General features: G+C 39.5%; 1 protein-coding gene across 2 annotated transcripts in view; it reads left to right on the top strand.

Annotated features, from left to right (window-relative positions):
* The window catches only part of cntn3a.1 (contactin 3a, tandem duplicate 1), a 99,630-nt gene that overhangs the window by 72,460 nt on the left and 9,419 nt on the right, over positions 1-17,751 (top strand). For both annotated transcript variants that reach the window (XM_074680567.1, XM_074680566.1), the window contains exons 11-14: positions 1,201-1,351; positions 9,248-9,375; positions 12,645-12,820; positions 15,669-15,786. In XM_074680567.1, coding sequence (XP_074536668.1) covers positions 1,201-1,351; positions 9,248-9,375; positions 12,645-12,820; positions 15,669-15,786 — 573 coding nt within the window. The remainder of the gene's footprint in view (positions 1-1,200; positions 1,352-9,247; positions 9,376-12,644; positions 12,821-15,668; positions 15,787-17,751) is intronic.

Genomic DNA, 17,751 nt, shown 5'->3' with positions numbered 1-17,751 from the left:
TCGTCATTTTTTCATTTCACTTCAGTTCCCTCGCTCAGAGAAATCAGCGACTGGACTTGTTTTATTTTGTGTTGCTTCTTTCAATAATGGAGCTTTGATTTGTATTTGTTGATACAGGAAAAAACTGTTCCCCGTCTGGTTTTAGAAATAATTGTGAGGCTGTGCAGTGATATCCATTGCAGAGTCTTGTTGCAGTTTAGTCTGATTTTGTGTATTTTTTAACATGGATACTTTACAAGTTTTACTTTGAGAAATACTCTGATAGTGTCACACTAACTGCCTGAGCAGTCACAGTGCTGAGCTCCTCCCCAAACGGTGCTGTGTTGCATACAGTTGTCAGCAGCTTACTTTAAACACAGGGCATGTCTAAAACTTTTTCCTTTGTTCAGAAGATTCATATTTAGACGTATAACTCATATTGAATCCCATAGCATGTGGCTGGATTCATGTATTTTTATATAGGATAAACAATTTAAAACTGTGACTCCTCCTACCCAAGTTTCATATACATCCCAGCCTTGTGTTACGTTAACATATGCGCAACAAATGTCAGACTGTGCTCAAAGATACTGGCATTTCACACAAAAAGTGGAGAAATAGTCATAAGGTGGATGTGTGTATCAACACATGTTGTGTTTTGTGTGTATTGTATGCTCATGCACCGGTATGTGTTGGCAGGTGCTTAGCCATGTAACTGGCGCCAGGCTGTGTGTTCACTTTGAAGAGCTTTCTGCTGAGTCTGTGCGCATACAAAATAGCTCCAGACGACGGCGCCTTAGTAATTAAGGCCTAAAGGAGCAGCAACAAAGCCTCCCTCTCATTTTACATTCACTCATTTTGCTTCAGAGCCCCACAGCTTCATTCTTAATGCATAATATCCTCCTAAGAAAAATTCAAGGAATTGGAAAACCCACCTACTTTCAAGTAAAATGTCTTCTTAAAAATGATGCACCATGTCTGTTTTGTGTTTTGTGTGCCTGTGAGTCTGAGTGCGTCTGGATGCAAAGCAGAACATATGTACAGACAGAAAAGGATGTGAGGGCTGACCTGCCTAATGGATGGAGTGACCTATGCATTTTGAGGATGTTTATTCAGTGGCTTTACACTGTTTGTTCTTCAATTTTTCCTTCTTCTGCTTTCTCCTTCAAAAAAACCCTTGCATTTATCTCTGTCTTTCATTCTTTCCACTCTTTCCAACAGCCATCGCTCCGGACTTTTCCCAGAACTTGCTGAAGGCCCAAACTCTGGCTCGACAGGGTGGAGATGTCCTGATCGAATGCAAGCCCAAAATGTCTCCCCGGGGTGTGATATCGTGGAGGAAGGGAAAAGAAGCATTGAGAGAGAGCCACAGGTAACAGGTTCCTTTGTTTGGAGCGGTAAATGCACTGTGTACAGGACCATTGTTTAGTTTGTGCTCTCTACTTTCTGAATAGCATTTCATTGACTTGTTATTTTATTTTGCCCTACTTGATATTCATGGTGACAAACTGCACAGAACTGAACCAGCGTGACACAATACAATTTAAATTGCATAACACGTCCCGCACTCCACCACTTTCCCCCTGCTATCTACATTTCTTCCCTGAACTTCATTGTACTCTGCTCTCCTGGCAGTGCTCAGAGCTGGTTTCTGCACTGTTTACTTGAGGTAATTGGCCGTTCGTAGACTGCGGCACTCGGATCGATGCACTGATCCATCAGCTCATTAGCAGCATGTAAGGCCTGGAGGGTCATTAGAGCACAAGGCAGACGATGATCCAGGCTACCATCGAGGCATAGAAGAAGCAGGTGAAATCCCCAAAAGGACAGATCAATGACCGACCACTGAACAACACACATTCTTATGCCATAGTGGTGGTGACACCTGGGGAACTAGCTGGACACCTTGTTTTATTAGAAATCAGGTTAAGTGCAGATCAATGCAATACCTCTGTGTGCCGCAGAGGAGAAGAAAGAGGAGAAAAAAACAAATGGTAATAAGACAAGAGAAGCCAATTCCCTCTCTGAAGACATAAAGCTGGTAGAGGTCACAGCAGGATGTGTAGCCAGTGATTGATCAGGATTCAAACCGGTTCTTCTCATGAGACAGCAATCAGAGAGATATGCAAATGGGGAAAAACATAAAACATAAAACAACATGATTGTTATACTGTTGGCTGCACTGCAGTTGGAGCGTTCATGTTTTTCTTTATTTTAAATACATAAAGTCTTGGAAGAACAGTCAATCACAGGACATCTTTAACAGCCAGTCACAATTGCAGTTCACCGTTCTGTAATTGCTGTTCTGGCATGACAAGCATTAACTGCCATATTTTCTTTGGAAAGTGTTAAGTGTTGAAGTGCTTCAGTAATTTCCCACTATATTAAAAACAGATAACCGAGATCACTTGATAATGCTTTTCCACTTTCTTTTTGATAACATCTTGATTTCATGCTGGAACGTACCAGCAGGAGGTAAAGCACCCCTGCCAGCACATGCAGTGACGGAGTAGGGGTCCAGATTTCTCATTTGATTTGGGATTAATTGTTCGACTGGCTCAGCAGCTTTTCCACACCTAACCTCTGGGATATTCATCCTCACCACAGTGGGAGGGTAGCAGGTTTTATTCATGTCTCCCCTCCCCTCCTTCAGACAGCATGTAGGGGAAAGCTAAGGTGCAATCTGGTTGTTAATACTGATGTTGGGCCGAGACGTCTTTATTACAGGGGAGAGGTGTTGTATTTGAGGGGCAGCTGGAGTATCACAGAACATTTAGTGCTGCAAACGGCTGCTGAATGTTGCACCAAGCTTTCAGATTTATCATCCTCTTAAGTTTTGAAAGGAAAATGCATCCATACTGCAATGCGTGATATGTATCGCACCCATAAAAGCAAGATTTCCCATTTGAGATTTAATGTTACAGCCTTACACTGAAGTAGGTGAGCTGCATACAAGATGTTAAGCTCTGACATTATTGCAGCATTTCTCGCAAACCCTCCTCACTGTTCCTGGCCTTGTTAGCATTTACTTCCCTCTATATCCAAATGGGGCTGCTACTAGTGCTATTATAGCAGTGGCACAACACTAATCCATCCCACTGGCTCAACTAAAATACCCATAATTCCCTCTAATCTTCCAGGGATAACGTTTTCAAGGATCTGGAGCAGAGGAAAACAAATCAACTAAGAACATGGCAGGATCTGATTAGTTAATGAAATCATGTGTTGGTGATACCTATACCACCTCATATCTGTAGCATGTATAACAAGATAGCCACATCACAGGGTTGCTGTGCACTTACGCAGGGAGCTATGAGGTTAATGATAAAGTGCTTACCCTAATTCAATTTCACTGCTGACCACTGCCAGCAACCATAAAATGGATATAGGAAATAGCTCTCAGGAATATTACCTTTAGATTGAACCACTGTGTTTAAGATTGTTATGCTAAATGATATATATTGCTTCATCATGTAATGTGAGTCCTTTTATAATCCTGTCATTAAAACAGCAACAGCTTTCTGGAAGTGTTGCCAATACAGAATGTGCATTGAAATAAACTTGTGAATACTGCAAGTCCCAAGCAATATACTGAGTTAATTATGCAATCCTTCTTCAGTGGTTTAAAATAATGTTTTTCATTTACAGCCTCTTAGTTTTTTCTTACACCATGGAGAGGCACAGAAGGCTTTTAGATTACAGACAGTAGCTCACTTTAACACCGCCCAATAAGGTTGAGGTAAAGTGCCTGTTTACTATATCACACTGCTCAAGTTTTATGTACCCCACAAATTTCCCCAATACCTTAATTGCTCCGGGGCAACCTTCGAGAGAAAAGAGAACAAAGGGGGGGCTTTCAGACAGCTAATGCTCCTTATATTTTTATCCTGCTCTGTTGCTTTGTAGGTCTGGTGAGGAGAAAACCTGACATAGACTACCTTAGAGTTTAATGGCAAGTCTTATCCCTGTGACATCTCATATCCATAACTCTTTGTTATAGTCCATTACAAAGGAAGCCCTCAGTTCAGTTAGGAGAATACCTCCGGCTCCACAGGGAACGGCCACTGCAGGAGAGGCTAATGTATTTTAATTCCTCCAGCCTTTCAGGCGATACAGGTCATTTTTGATCATTCGGGGTGGTCCACACTGCCTTTAAGCGATCTTTTAGAAAGGAGGATTGAAGTTCTTCTTTTCAACCAGTTACATCTTGAAACACAGGCTCAACCCCATTACACTGCAGAGCCATTTAGAAGATAAGATGAGGACTCCTTGTGAGGATTTGGAGGGCAAGTCACTTATCAATAGCATAATTAATTTCCAAGGATTGAAATGTGGTCAGCAAATTGTTCTACAGCCTCAATTGAAAGCAGTAAAGATAGTGAAATATAATTTGGCCAAACTGGCTCAAACTGTCAGACTGTTAGAAGTAACTTTCTCTTGAAAAATCTAGAGCTGAACAGTTCTCTGTGTTACATCCATCAAAGATAATAATCAATAACATATTTCCTTCGCAAGCATTGAATATTTACCCATGATGTGGTTTCTTTTCTTGACAAATCACCCATCAAGACAGTAATCTCAACATACAGCATTGATCATGAACACACTGCTCTGCTCTTGTGAGTCAAGCTGTAGCATCAAGATATCAGCTTTTCACAAATAAAACATGAATCTGTGTACACAAAGCTTATCTGTTATAGCCTGTTTTCAATAACTTTGATAACACCGGGCTAAATGAGGTATCAGGTCAACAAGCAGCGGCTGTCTTGTTAGCCCCAGGGGGATTCATTTATAACAGTGTGATATTTCATTGATCCCTGTAGGGATTTTTTTCGTCATGCCTGCCCCCTCTGGGGAGATCAGAGCTGGTAGAGGCTCTGTGCTCCTTAAGGACGTCTCAGACAGGCATATTCTTGACTTTCAGCGTGACAACTGATGGATGGACCTGCCCAATTATTATTTATGCTCTCCAGAGAGGAAAAACAAATATTCATTGGTCATCAGTATGAAGAACTGACCCTTTATTGACTTTGTTTCCTCCAGTGTTTTGTAGGGACATTGCTGCAAGCATATAATGCCTAATGTTCTCTTCTTTAAGGTAACACGTATTTACCATTCCTTTGTTGTTCACTGCTTTTGAGATTTGGTACCTGTCCTGAAAAATAAATGTAGTCTGCTTGCCTTATCTATAACTCCAGGTTGTCGATTTGTTTTGCACATTCAAATCAGACCCGAAGGTTAAAAAATATTGAATTGTGACACTTTGCTAGAGTTCTTATCAGCTCCATAGGAAATGACATGAGATAAAAGGAGGTGTCTTATTTGAGCTCATCTGATTCCTCCATTGCTCTAACATCAAACATCTTCCCAAATAAACAAGTAAACATTGTCTCTGATCATAGAAGAAGCATCTCCAGTAGATAAGATGAAATGGAGAAGTATAATTTTGTTGCCTATCTTAGTTATGTCTGATGCAATTAACAGAGAAAACACAGTAACAATACATACAGACACAGATTTGAACTTTGTTGTAATCTAGCTGTTTGTTTGGAAAATGAAAAAAGATAAGGAGGTAACAACATTTACTGTATCCCCTTTTATGATAGAAACTCTGGAAGACTGAACATAAGGAGAACACGTGAGGTTAGCAAAAAAAACTTTAGTCACACTGCAGAAGGATGTGATAGATTACCTCCAGTAATTACAGACATCAAAGAGGCACGAACAAGGAAACTGTGATTTTCAAACCAGCTGAAACGCTATGATAACAGGAAAGACAAAAGAATCACGCCTGAACAGAAGGTATTAAAAATACATAATTTAGTGATGAATAAAAGCAAGCTAATATGAGTGATATCTGATTGGTATTTCATCAAAAGGGTCTTTGATGGTCCTGTTAAGTTTTGGATGAAACTTCAAATAAAAAAAAAAAAATTGAAAAATAAAAGAAAACCTTTTAGCTTTTAACTCTGAGCACTTTGTGCAGTATGTGGCCAGTTTTTACCAAAGCACAAAAATGCTTTTTCAGTATCACAATGAATAAAATCAATCAAAGTGTTCTTTTTTTTTATTCTGTGCTTCAATCACCTGTGACCCTGCCTTTCATGTGATTTTTATAAAGTGTTTGGTTGTCCCAGGTATTTCTGCATTTCCAAACAAATTTCTCACAGATGTCTTTTTTGTCCTTTATCCTTGGCTATGCTGAAAATGCAGTAAAACGGAGCAAAATGAAGCCATTAGGTATGTTGCCTTTAGAGCTCCTTGTCCCTATTGTTGTAAGCTGCTGTACTTAAGGCCTGGTTGACTGAGAGAGGCTCTTGTGGACCTGCTCCTATACAAATCTTTTCAACACTTGTAAGGTTTTCCTCGTTTCACTCTGTGATTCAGCAAAAAAAAAAGAATCAAAACAAGTAAAGTGATGTTTTTTCCTTTCTGCAATGTATACATAAGAATTATGCAAGACTAAAGAAAATCAGAAATGTATACCAGATAAAGGCGGTGTGTTTTTTTATCTATCTATTGAAAGTCAAAACTTTTTTTTCTTGTTTTATTTAAACCATATAAATCTATTTTTATTCTTTGTATCTTTGAATCTATTCTCAGCTCTATCTTTTACCTTGTGGTGTCCAATCCTCTTGACTGCAGCTCTGACTACTGCCAGCAGAGAGACGAGATGATGAGAGAGTACAGGGAGAGGGGCGCATTATTTTAAGAGCCAAATTCTATAGTCTCACTTGCATGCAATAAATCATTTGTGGCAATGTTTGAAATTCTGTTAAATCTGCTTCATCAGCCCCCTGATAGTAACCTCTAATTTACTACACAGTGCACCATACCTTCCAACATCTGCGTTTCAAAACACAGAGGATGGAGGTGGTGAATTCAACACGTGATCTAGACCCAAGGGATTTTAATATTCACTCTGAAAATGCTGAATGTATTACCTGAATCTGAAAAAGGGGAGCTAGGGAATTCACCCTAAGAAAGCTATGTCTTGAAGCTGCTTTATTTATGAGATGTGAATCAACATTTTCCAAAGATGGATTATTTATGGAAAAAATGAAAGACTCCTATCCAGATTTTAACATAGTGAACCCCTTACTATTATTGTTTTCACTGGATAAGTTCTCTGATAAAATACAACCAAATCCAGTGAGACTTTTGTATAAAAGCCAATACTTGTCAAAGACAAAAAAAAAAAAAAAAAAGATTAGAATGTTGCCTAACTAAAGATAAAAAGCAACAATGAAATAATCATTCAAGCCTCGACCCAAACTTCGACATGAACAAACAGGTTAGAATTCATGCAGATTAATTATGGTGTAGTACTTGTATCACCTCTGTCCACAATAATTGTTTTATACAGCATGATTCATTTCTGACAAAACTAAGTTTATCATCTTTGCAGTGCGCTGCGTGTAATCTAATAAAGTGCTGCTGTGACTTTAATCACAAAACACTGAGAACTCGCTCCTTAGATATTGTTTAGGCGGTTAAATGTTCTGTTTGACTTGTGTTCCTTGCTTGTATTGATTTTAACAATTGTACAGTGTCTTTGAGTTTTTGAAAAGCACTTTATAAATAAAATGTATTATTATTGTTATTATTAATCCAATGCTCAAAGCCAAATCAAAAGTTTCCTGGTGGAAAGTGGGTTGTGGGTTGTGGGTTGGATGGCCTTTACACTCAGGATGATCCCAGGATTGTTGGTGTAGCTGCTGAAAGTAGACACCAGGTTGTCCCACTCATATCTAATATTTGTGGAACGTTACAAAGCACTACACACTTCCCTTGATTGTGTGTTTGCGGGGGGGGATCTGTGCCAGCAGCAGGGTCACATACATGTGAACATTTTATTATCATGTGACACTCAGATACAACCTCTAGATGCTCAGTAGTCCGCTCTCTATTTGTTCAAGTGAGGGGCAACCAGAAAGAACTGTCAGCAGTGGCAGCGTGACATGTTTGAGGTCACATGACCAACAATGCATGCATGAGATGAGACTTGCCCATGAGCACTTTGCAACTGGTTTGGTCAGCATTTAATATTTCAGCGCTGGTTAGTACACAAGTCATCATGTTTTCTTATCATTTTGAAACAGCAGGTGATGAACAGGGGGTAGAGTAAGTGAATACATGAGAAGTGTTAAAATATTGTTGAGCAGAGAAAAGACAGAAGCAGCCAGACTGATCCCCATGTTTAAGAGGACAACTGCTGCTTGGACGGTTGTGCTGGAAACATATGCACTGAAACAAAGCTGTGCTATGTTGGTGTCTTGTCTCGCTGTTTTCCTTTGCGTCACTTATCGCCTTGTTTACTGGAGAAGCAGCAGCAGCAGCAGCACACTCTCGGTGTCAGAGGAAATCTGTCAGGCTTGACTGATGACAGCAACAGATGAAATGAGAGTCTTTGTAATTTAGACTTGCGTGTGCAATCTGTCGCAGAGGTTCAGCGTCTTTTTATTACCGCACAAGCAGGCAGGTTGAATTGGTCTGTGAATGTTTACTGCTTAGATTTATTAAGAGAATGCAGTTACAGTAGTGAAGGTGCAATTCTGAGAGCTAAATGATATAAATTCTTCTTGAAAGACGAGGTTTCATTTACTTGTTTTGCTCTGTAGATGCGCTGAATATTATTTTAGATCCTGTTTGTTTGCATCACAATGCACGCTGCATTAGCCTCCCTCCATTTGGCTGAGGGTGCTGGATTATTTAAATGTACACCTAAGAATCTGAAAGCACAGTGAATGCGACAGGCAGGGTTTCTAAGACACATTACATGGAAATCATGGTCCAATTACATTTTAGTATATTTATAACTGCTGACACAAGTGTCTCGTAACACTTATGATATGCTTATGCAGTATGAGTAGATCCATAAAATCTGGTTATTTAGCATCCTCCCCCAACACTAAATGAGACTTTCCTCCCATGAAGTGATCTGCACTCTTCCTGTCATCTCACTGCTGATAAATCAAACTGTTACTCCTCACACTGGGCTTCCCCTTATGTCACCCTAAAGCACAGGGAGCCAATTAAAATTCACTGAGTTAAACTCCAGGCCAAAGTTGAGATGCTTAAGGACATTGGACTTGCTCATTTAGAGGGTTTTTAAGCACTTTGAATTTGCAGCATATATATAGACTCATAATCACGCAAGCCTCCACAAGTGGAGCCGTATTTCAGCTAACTTAATTAACTTTGCACGGATACACTGTCAATCTGACTAACATGGTGATATTTATATATATCTGTTTTTTTTCCACAGAGTTACTGTGCTGGATAATGGAAGCCTCCGGATTTCCAATGTTAGTAAAATGGATGCTGGGCTCTACACATGTGTGGCCAGGAACCAGTTTGGAGTAGCGAGCAGTGCTGGCAGCCTTCTGGTTAAAGGTAAGATATTATTTTCTTGACTGGCTTTCAGACAGCAGCCCCCGTTTGTTTACTGTTTTGCCAGCTGGACATTTATTCCTATTGTATCCCATTAGCTGTTTCCTTGGAAACAAGTGGCCTTACACTCTTCTTATAGTGACCAAATGAGACAGTAACACTAAACTAGGGAAGTTAAATCAATGCAAAAATACATTTTAATCAATAACTGCTTGCTGGACTTAAGTTTTGTATTTTAGGATTTTATATAATATTTATGTAATGTATGAGTTTCTTTGTCAGGCCTAACGCAGGCTGCATTATTCAGCCCTCATGAAAAAATAGTGCATCATTTTGCGGTTGTTAGTGTTTTGGAGGAACACAAAATGAATGATCTGGCACTCAGACTCCACTGACCAGTGCTGCAAATACAATTAACCGACACTGACCTTCGCTGCACACTTGATGAGCAAACAGTGGCGCAGGGTTTCAATAAGAACTACCCTTCTCTTACCTGACCCACGCTGTCCAATTAGTTGATTGGCAGAAGCTGCAGGAAGCAGGACATGAGGCTCATTGCATTCATGTGCCGCAATGTTTAATTCATACTTCTTCGCACCGTGGCTCATAGCCATGCCCGGTTTGTTTAAGATTTCATCCCATTTAAATTACACACTTCTGCAGTGCAATGGATTTTCTAGGTCTTTTCTAAAGAGCAGAGTCAACAACAGTGCTCTATTAAAATGCCTTTTGGTGATTCCTCTTTACAAGATTTTTGAATTGCAGATGAGGGTGCATGGAAGCCCAATTTTTGCTGTCTTTTTTTCTCCCTACAGCCTCTTTACATGCACTAGTAGAGCTGTACTATATATGTATGTACAGTACTATGTGTGGTTTTATAATGTTGTTCAGAGTGAACAGTATGTCCAAGCTAGGAAAGAGGCTTACACACAACACAAACAAACACAAAGCATTCTAAGTGTCAGGTAAAGGGGTGTGGATTTTAATATGCATTACACAACATCAACTAGAACACTGTTAACATTACAATACTGCTATAACTGATGAGTTGAGAGACAATCTTAGGATTCTATATTAAGATAAGTGAGTGAAGAATACAGAATGTCTCTTAAAAGGTTACGTGTAGGTTTAATAAATCCATTTTTCTCTACACAATGGTCATTTTCATTAAGATAAAATAGAGTTAATGTAATAGAATAGAATAGAATAGAATAGAATAGAATAGAATAGAATAGAATAGAATAGAAGAGGAAATTTAGGTGTTTGGCAGGTGAATATGTAAAACTCACACAAAACAAGAAAGGTGTCTGTTCGTGGTTTTTGTCATGGTTTACAAAACTATAGAAAAACTTTAAAATTATGGTAGAAAATAAAAATTCCGTACAAAAAAAGGCACATTTGAAAACATGATCTTTTTGTGTGTGTTGACCTGTTGAAACTTTTGACTAAAACTTAAAAAGAGAAAAGCCAAAGTCTGCTCACTAGAACCTGGTCCAATGTGAATTTCATTTTAAAAGCATAATCATATCATATGAAGTGTAAATTTCAGTCTGATGACAACAGATGGTCCATTTGTTGTGATATTTGTTCATTACATTTGCATTAGAGCAGCTTCTGGTGTTAGACCTTATCGTCTCTTTTCATGTTTGTCATCGGTGTACAGCATACAGGACTTCAGGATATGGATTTGTGTCCAACTTCTAGTTTATTTAAAGCTTAAGACATAAATAAATATTTTCTTGCAAACCTGAACGACTGTACCTGTAACAGCTACAGTCCCAAAGCGTGACTATGGACAGACATTTCTAATCCAGCTTTCATTACTAAACTTTCTTCTACGTGAACACACGCCTAAGTCTTTTGCTTGTTGCTGGTCTGTGGCACTAAACTCCCCTCTCATCGTAACAATTAGCTCTAATTCTGTGGAAGCAAAACAAATTGTGATGATGAATTTAAACTGATACTTTGAGTCACACCTTGTGATGGTATATTTTGCTGTTTCTAGACATAATAACATGTTGACAATCGAGCAATCTGTTGTCTGCTGTAGTACAATATACAAGCAGATTTGATCAGCAGAAAACAGTAAACATTTTAATGTCTTTGAAGTGAAATAGCTAACTGCACTTTACTGTTGTGAGTATTCTAAATTAGTTTGCTGTGTGTTGCTCTGTACAATTTATTTCATTTTGCCTTTCCACACGAATGCTCCACCAGAGGTTATTATGGGCTACCACTCCAATGTAGTCTTTTTATTTTGATTTAACTAAACCACAGGTGTACTACTTAAGTGTCACTCTCCCAGACTTAAAAAAAATCTTTGATACAGCAAGTCTTGCTTTAATTCAGATGTTAACATTAAAACCCACCATGTATCTTCACAATAAAACTAGCCTCGTAAGGTGTTTCATACACTCTCTTCTATCACAGGTCTACAGAATGAGAACTGCATGCACAGAGCGCACTGTAGGGAATGAGGGAGCCAATTTGTGATTTTCCTCCCAGTCATAACAGGAAATGAGCGTGACAGCTTTGCAATCGAAGGCAGAAAGTTTTACCACACTCATTTTGCATCTGTTGCCAAACTTTCCTTACACTCTCACCTGGAATGCACCGCCATGGCCAGTCGGTTCTCCTCAAGGGGTGTGAGATAAACAAGCTGGCTTGTTTTGACAGAGCTGAATATAGACCTTTACTCCCTCTGACATGCTGCATTCGCTTGCCCGTCCATTAGATGCTTATGACATGCATGCATAATTCACAGTGGACTGCTGTATGGGCCTGTCGGAGTCTGCTATATTCTTTGCGCTGCAGTGCTGTTGAATGCGACACCCAAGCGAGACAGACCAAAGATTATGTTGATGCGCACCACGCTGAGGATGAAATAGGATGGCTCTTTGTCTCTGCACAAACAGAGCCAAATTATTGACTGGGATATGACCTGCTCTAATGGTGGAGTTTTTCCTTCTGTTTGTTTATTTTACTTCCTCTTTGTCATTGGTAAGTGATATATTACACCATATTAGACTTCTGAAAGAGATGCAACAGAAGCCCAGTGCCAGACTGGAGAGTAATTTATCTTGTTTGGCTAATCTTTCTGACAGACCTTGACAGGGGCCAGGATTTGTTTTTTAGTGTGACATGTTTTTGAAATTATTTCCTTGTGTTCCCAAAACAAAGAAATGAAAACAGTCCACCTGAAAAATATTTGCTGCTTTCCTCGACTCTGAAAGAGGAGAGTTACACTGTTATGTGATCCTCCCTCTTCACAGAGCCCACTGTGATCACAAGCCCGGCAGGTCATCTGGACGTGACGGTTGGTGAGAGCATTGTGCTGCCCTGCCAGGTATCACATGACCCAACGCTGGACCTCAAGTTCACCTGGTTTTTTAATGAGCAGCTCATCCACTTTGGAAGCCACTGGGCATACTTTGAAAAAGTTGGTGGGGTAGGTGCTTAAAAATCTATACATCTTTCCTGTTTGTGAACTTCATATATTACAGGGGGGTTATGATGCTTTCCCAGTCTCAAATATAAAATACTAATGCTGGATGTTCATAATGAATGAGTGCTAACCAGTGAGAGGGAAGGGGGTTTGTGGAGGGGGAGCCTTGAAGAGACAGCAGCTAAAGTGTTTCAGACAGAAGCTGGAAAAAAGGTTTTCTGAGGCCCCGGTGTGAGAGTTTCTTTGAGCTAAAGCTTGTATAAAGCTACTACAGGGGTACCACAGGGACAGTATAAAGCCTAAATTAGGCACAATACCCCTTTGAGGAGATCAACATGAATGTTTCCCTTCTCTTTCCTGTGATCTTACACACAAGCTTAAAAACTGCATTGTTAAAATTACATATGGACTCTTCACAGATGCAGAGTGTGTTTGAAGCACCTTGTTCTTGAGTTGAGATGTTTCCTCAAGAAAAAGAAGCTTTTTTAGTCTCCTCTTGACAGCCTGCTTGCTTCCACTTGAACATGGTGACTCTGTGCTTATGATTTACCACTTAAATAAAGGTTCAAGCTTTAAAAATAGGCTTAAAGCTCAACCACAAGTGAGTGAAGGCACTTGCAAACACTCCAAACTTCTCTTTCTACCCACTTTGTTTAATAGCAGAAATTCCCCAAGCGGTTCAAAAGAGACTCAGAAGAAAATGAGCCACTTGAACGCCACAACCATTATCATTAACACATTTAAGTCTTTAATCTTAGTTTCACATTCTGTAAAGAAAAATATCTTACACTTTAAATGATGTATCATGCAGAGTTTATTTTATTTATGACTGAACAAAAAGCTTGGTATTTACCTGTTCTGCTTGTTAACCTCCTCTATTGTCAGAAGCAGGAACTAAGGAATTCATTATGCAGTGTTCAACCATGCATTACGTTTGTTCATCTAAGGCTAAATATTTTTTCCCTTTAATTAGGAAAAGCAATTATGAGGTCTTGGCATCTTTATCACCCTGTGTTTTTTTTTTCTTATATGTATATGTTGTTTGTTTTTTCCATGCGGCTTGGTCATTAACAGCAGCAGGAGCTTTATAATTTAATGCAGCCCTGCGGTTCAATTACACATTTAACTCCCACACACTCTTTAGTGGTTACAATAGTCTCATGTATGTTGAAAGACTACCTGATAAGAAAATCAACTGTTTCTAAGATTTGTATTCATATTTAACACATACATTTATATTTACACACCATGTCTTCTTTTTGATGATGTAGTCTACCTTAAACCAAGAGAGAATAAAGTGTACAGTGTAGATTAGCTGGCTAATGAGTTTTACATATAAGGAAGACATCATCAGTGCTGTAGTGACTTTTATGTTATCTGTCATCTTTAATGTTGGAGCTAATGAAGCTGTCCTCTAACAATACAAAGAAATGACATGATTACAGTAAACTTTAGACCTTGAGTCTCTTATATAATATCAAAGGGGTTGTATTTTTATAACTTCAGAAAACATTGCTGGTCAAACACTGTGGCTGTGCGCTAAAGCTGAGAAATAACCAATCAACCAAACGACCAATCAATGAAGCTCTGATTTGGTGTAATTGTGTTTTACCGTCAGTGTTATTTCCATTGTTGCCATTCAAATCCCAATACGGGATAGTGCTTGTTAAAAACTTGGCTACAGCTTCACTGAAGTGTGCTGGTGGAGAACACACTGTATCCTGGAGAAGTTGAGCTAAAAACAAAACCAAGAGCCTCCAGCTATATTTGCTCAACAACATCACTGTCAGCTGAAACTAACTTTCTTGTGAGGTTTGTGTAATTTTGCTGTTTCAAACAGAGCAGCTGCTCTTCACATGCAGTAGTGATCATTTTTTTATTGCTAAAGCTGCCGTAACTCTCACTGTCTGTGATTGATGACATTTTTAGTGCTATCAAGAAAATGTTTTGATTTAAAATGAGGGAGAGTTTGAACAAAAAGTACAGAAACTAAACCCGAATATACTTTTTGAGAGTCAGGGGAGAACTGCAGTATATGTAAACCAAATGTTGCTCTTCATTTTTTGTGTATTACACCTTCTTACATAACTGAAACCCATGAAGTATGACCAGTCTGCTCTAACTTTATCTACAGCAGTTTTTTTTCCTGATAGAGATAGATCTGAGGTAAGGACAAACATTTTCAGTTGCATTTTAATCCGTGTAGAAAAGGCACACGACATGATGAATGTATTTCCAAGGACCATTTTTTTCTGGCGATTTGATTTGACAAGCAAGCTTGGAGGTCCTCTTTTGCTGTATATGAGATTGCTAGAGTGAGAGATCAGTGACGCATCCTTCCCCAGTTGTGATATTTTAATGATGGCAGGGACTTTCAAAGACTGAATGATTAGCAGTAACTGAATTTTTATCTTTATAAAATGACCCTGATTATACATCAAAGTAATTATCGAGTCTCATCCTGTTTCATAGTCTCCTTCTTACATAGATAAGACATTAACTTAACATTAGCTCTTACTTTAAAGTTCAAAGCTAATAATGGATTTGGCATTGAGTGGTTGTCTGTAAAGTACACGGAATCAGAGTGGAAAAAAATGGAGAGCTGAAAGCAGCTTTTTTCTTTCTTCACAAAGAACCTCCTCCGTAAGTAATCATGAAAACTTTCACTCAGTGGCTGGTGTGTCCCTGGGCTTGTGTTTGTATAAAATAAACTGAATGCCAAACATAATCACTGTGGCAATGCTCATGCTTCTGCAGCACTTTTAGTTCATTTTGAAACTTCAGAGTCTGCCATTTTTCTGTTTTTTAACCATTTTTGTTGTTTGTCCCCCTCTAATTTCTGCACCAACAGCGCTCGGCTGGTGACATCATGATCCGGAACATTCAGCTGAGACATGCTGGTAAATACACGTGCGCAGTTCAGACCAAGGTGGACAGCGTGTCTATCGCTACTGATGTGGTTGTCAGAGGTAAGAAAGTCCCTCACCCCGCATGTTGACAAAACCAACCTCCTGTCACATTTGTTGTTGTGAAATGAGAGGTTACGGCACAGCAGACTGCCACTGCAGCGACGCTGAAGCTGCAGTGCACCTCCTCGAGATGTAACACAGCAGGACTACAGCAGCTTCGGATTTATCAGAAAAAGGCTGTTGTCTTCTTTCTCCCTGCACATTCCTGCTGCAAATCCTGTGCTCACGGAGAAGGCCACTCTATTTCACAGTGAATACAACAATGTAAACCCAAGTGCCATAAATGACTGGGATGCCTTGTGCTATTCAATAGCAAAATAAACAAGCCTTTGTATGACCACTTTGTGTCATAAGGCAATAGTAATGCTGAGATAATGGTAGTTAAATGGACCACAGTTCATCTCTGATTTATACAGATGCTCCAGCCCCTGTCCAATGACCCACTGTTTGATGGAAAATCATCATTTTAATGTAAAATATTGGATTTTTATGTATTTAAAAACTGAGCAAGGTCTCAATTAAAAGGCAGCTGCATTTTTGCAGTGCATGTACTGTACTGTGGAAATCTGCTTTACAAACATTTTCAAATATTCCTATAAGAGTTGTAATTGTTTAGTAGAAAAGGGTTCTGAAGTGTTGAGATATCACTGTGTTTGGCTAAAAAGCTTGTCTGTTCTCTTCTTATTGTTTCACAATGTCTACTTTTAATTTGGAAGCTGACTGCTGCATGGGACAACAGTAACGTAATATTAGCAGTGGGACGCCATAGACTGATGTAGTCTGTAGCTCTAAACATAGCCAGGATGCACAAACTCCGCTAGACAGGGATAACCTCCAAATGATGCCTAACACACACTCACAAGAGCAGCCAATACAGAGAGACACATCTGCTGAAGGACATACAAACATTTCATGGTCTCCTTTACTGAAATTCAATTAAAAAATGTTTTTGTTGATTACTGAAAACTTGTATTTCAGAGTTATTTCAGATTATGCTCTTGAGGTTGATGCACTTAGAGAAGGGTTTGGTATCAGCTAATGTTTGTGTTACTGACAGACGACTGATATGCCATATACTGATGTCAGGAGCCTGTGTTGATCTGTGTCTCAGCACAACTTGTCCTTATTTTAATTTTGAATTATTTCAGTTTTGGCAAGCTAGTGTACTTAAAGGTCCCATATTATGCTCCTTTTCTGCAGTTTAATATGGATCATTGATGTCTTCATGAAATGGTAGTTACATGTTTTGGTCCAAAAAGCCAATAAATCAAGCACAGCAGCATTGTTTCCAGGCTCTCATAGCCCCTCTGTTCAGAACGCTCTGATTTAGTGGGCGTGGCCTTCATATGTAAATGAGCCACAGCTGATACCACCCTGCTCTTCCACGTCACTGAGAGCGGCGCCACAAGCTTCAAGTGCACAATGTTTAGAAAACAGCGAAGCTCGTTTACCGTACAGGCTAAAACAACAGGCTAACTGCAGCTACAGTTAGCATCCTGAAGCTAACACAGAGACAGGGGGGACACTGAGGAAAAGCTCTCATATCTGCTCCACAGCACACAGCATTTAAAATACTCACATTTCCAGGGTCTGAGGTTTGTTGGCGGATGGTTGGTAATGCACCTGGATTCAGGACCAGTCTATTCGCTAGCCCTCTGTTGTACTGAGCAGTTGGCCGTGAAGTGACTAGCACACACATGCACAGTTTTACTGAGTGTAGCTGGCACATTTCCTTGATAAATGAACTCTAGCCACTTAGTCTTGTCTTCTTCTGAGATGGGAAGCTTGTGGATGGAACTATGTGGCTGTTCACAGCCAACAAAAGCGCAGCTCTTCAGCTTTGAACAGCAGCGGGAAGAGGGGGGGTATCTGCTCCTGTGGCCCAATCAAGTCAGATTTGCTCCTGATTGGTCAAAAAAGGGAATCCCTGATGTCAGCAAATCCTGGAAATTCTAAACAGCTCGT

The sequence above is a fragment of the Halichoeres trimaculatus genome, unplaced genomic scaffold, assembly GCF_033239565.1.
Source record: "Halichoeres trimaculatus isolate MK-OKI-2021-1 unplaced genomic scaffold, fHalTri1.1 fHalTri1_scaffold_11, whole genome shotgun sequence".
Lineage (NCBI taxonomy): Eukaryota > Metazoa > Chordata > Actinopteri > Labriformes > Labridae > Halichoeres > Halichoeres trimaculatus.
The sequence above is the reverse complement of the archived record's forward strand: the minus strand, read 5'-3'. Positions and strand labels throughout refer to the sequence as shown.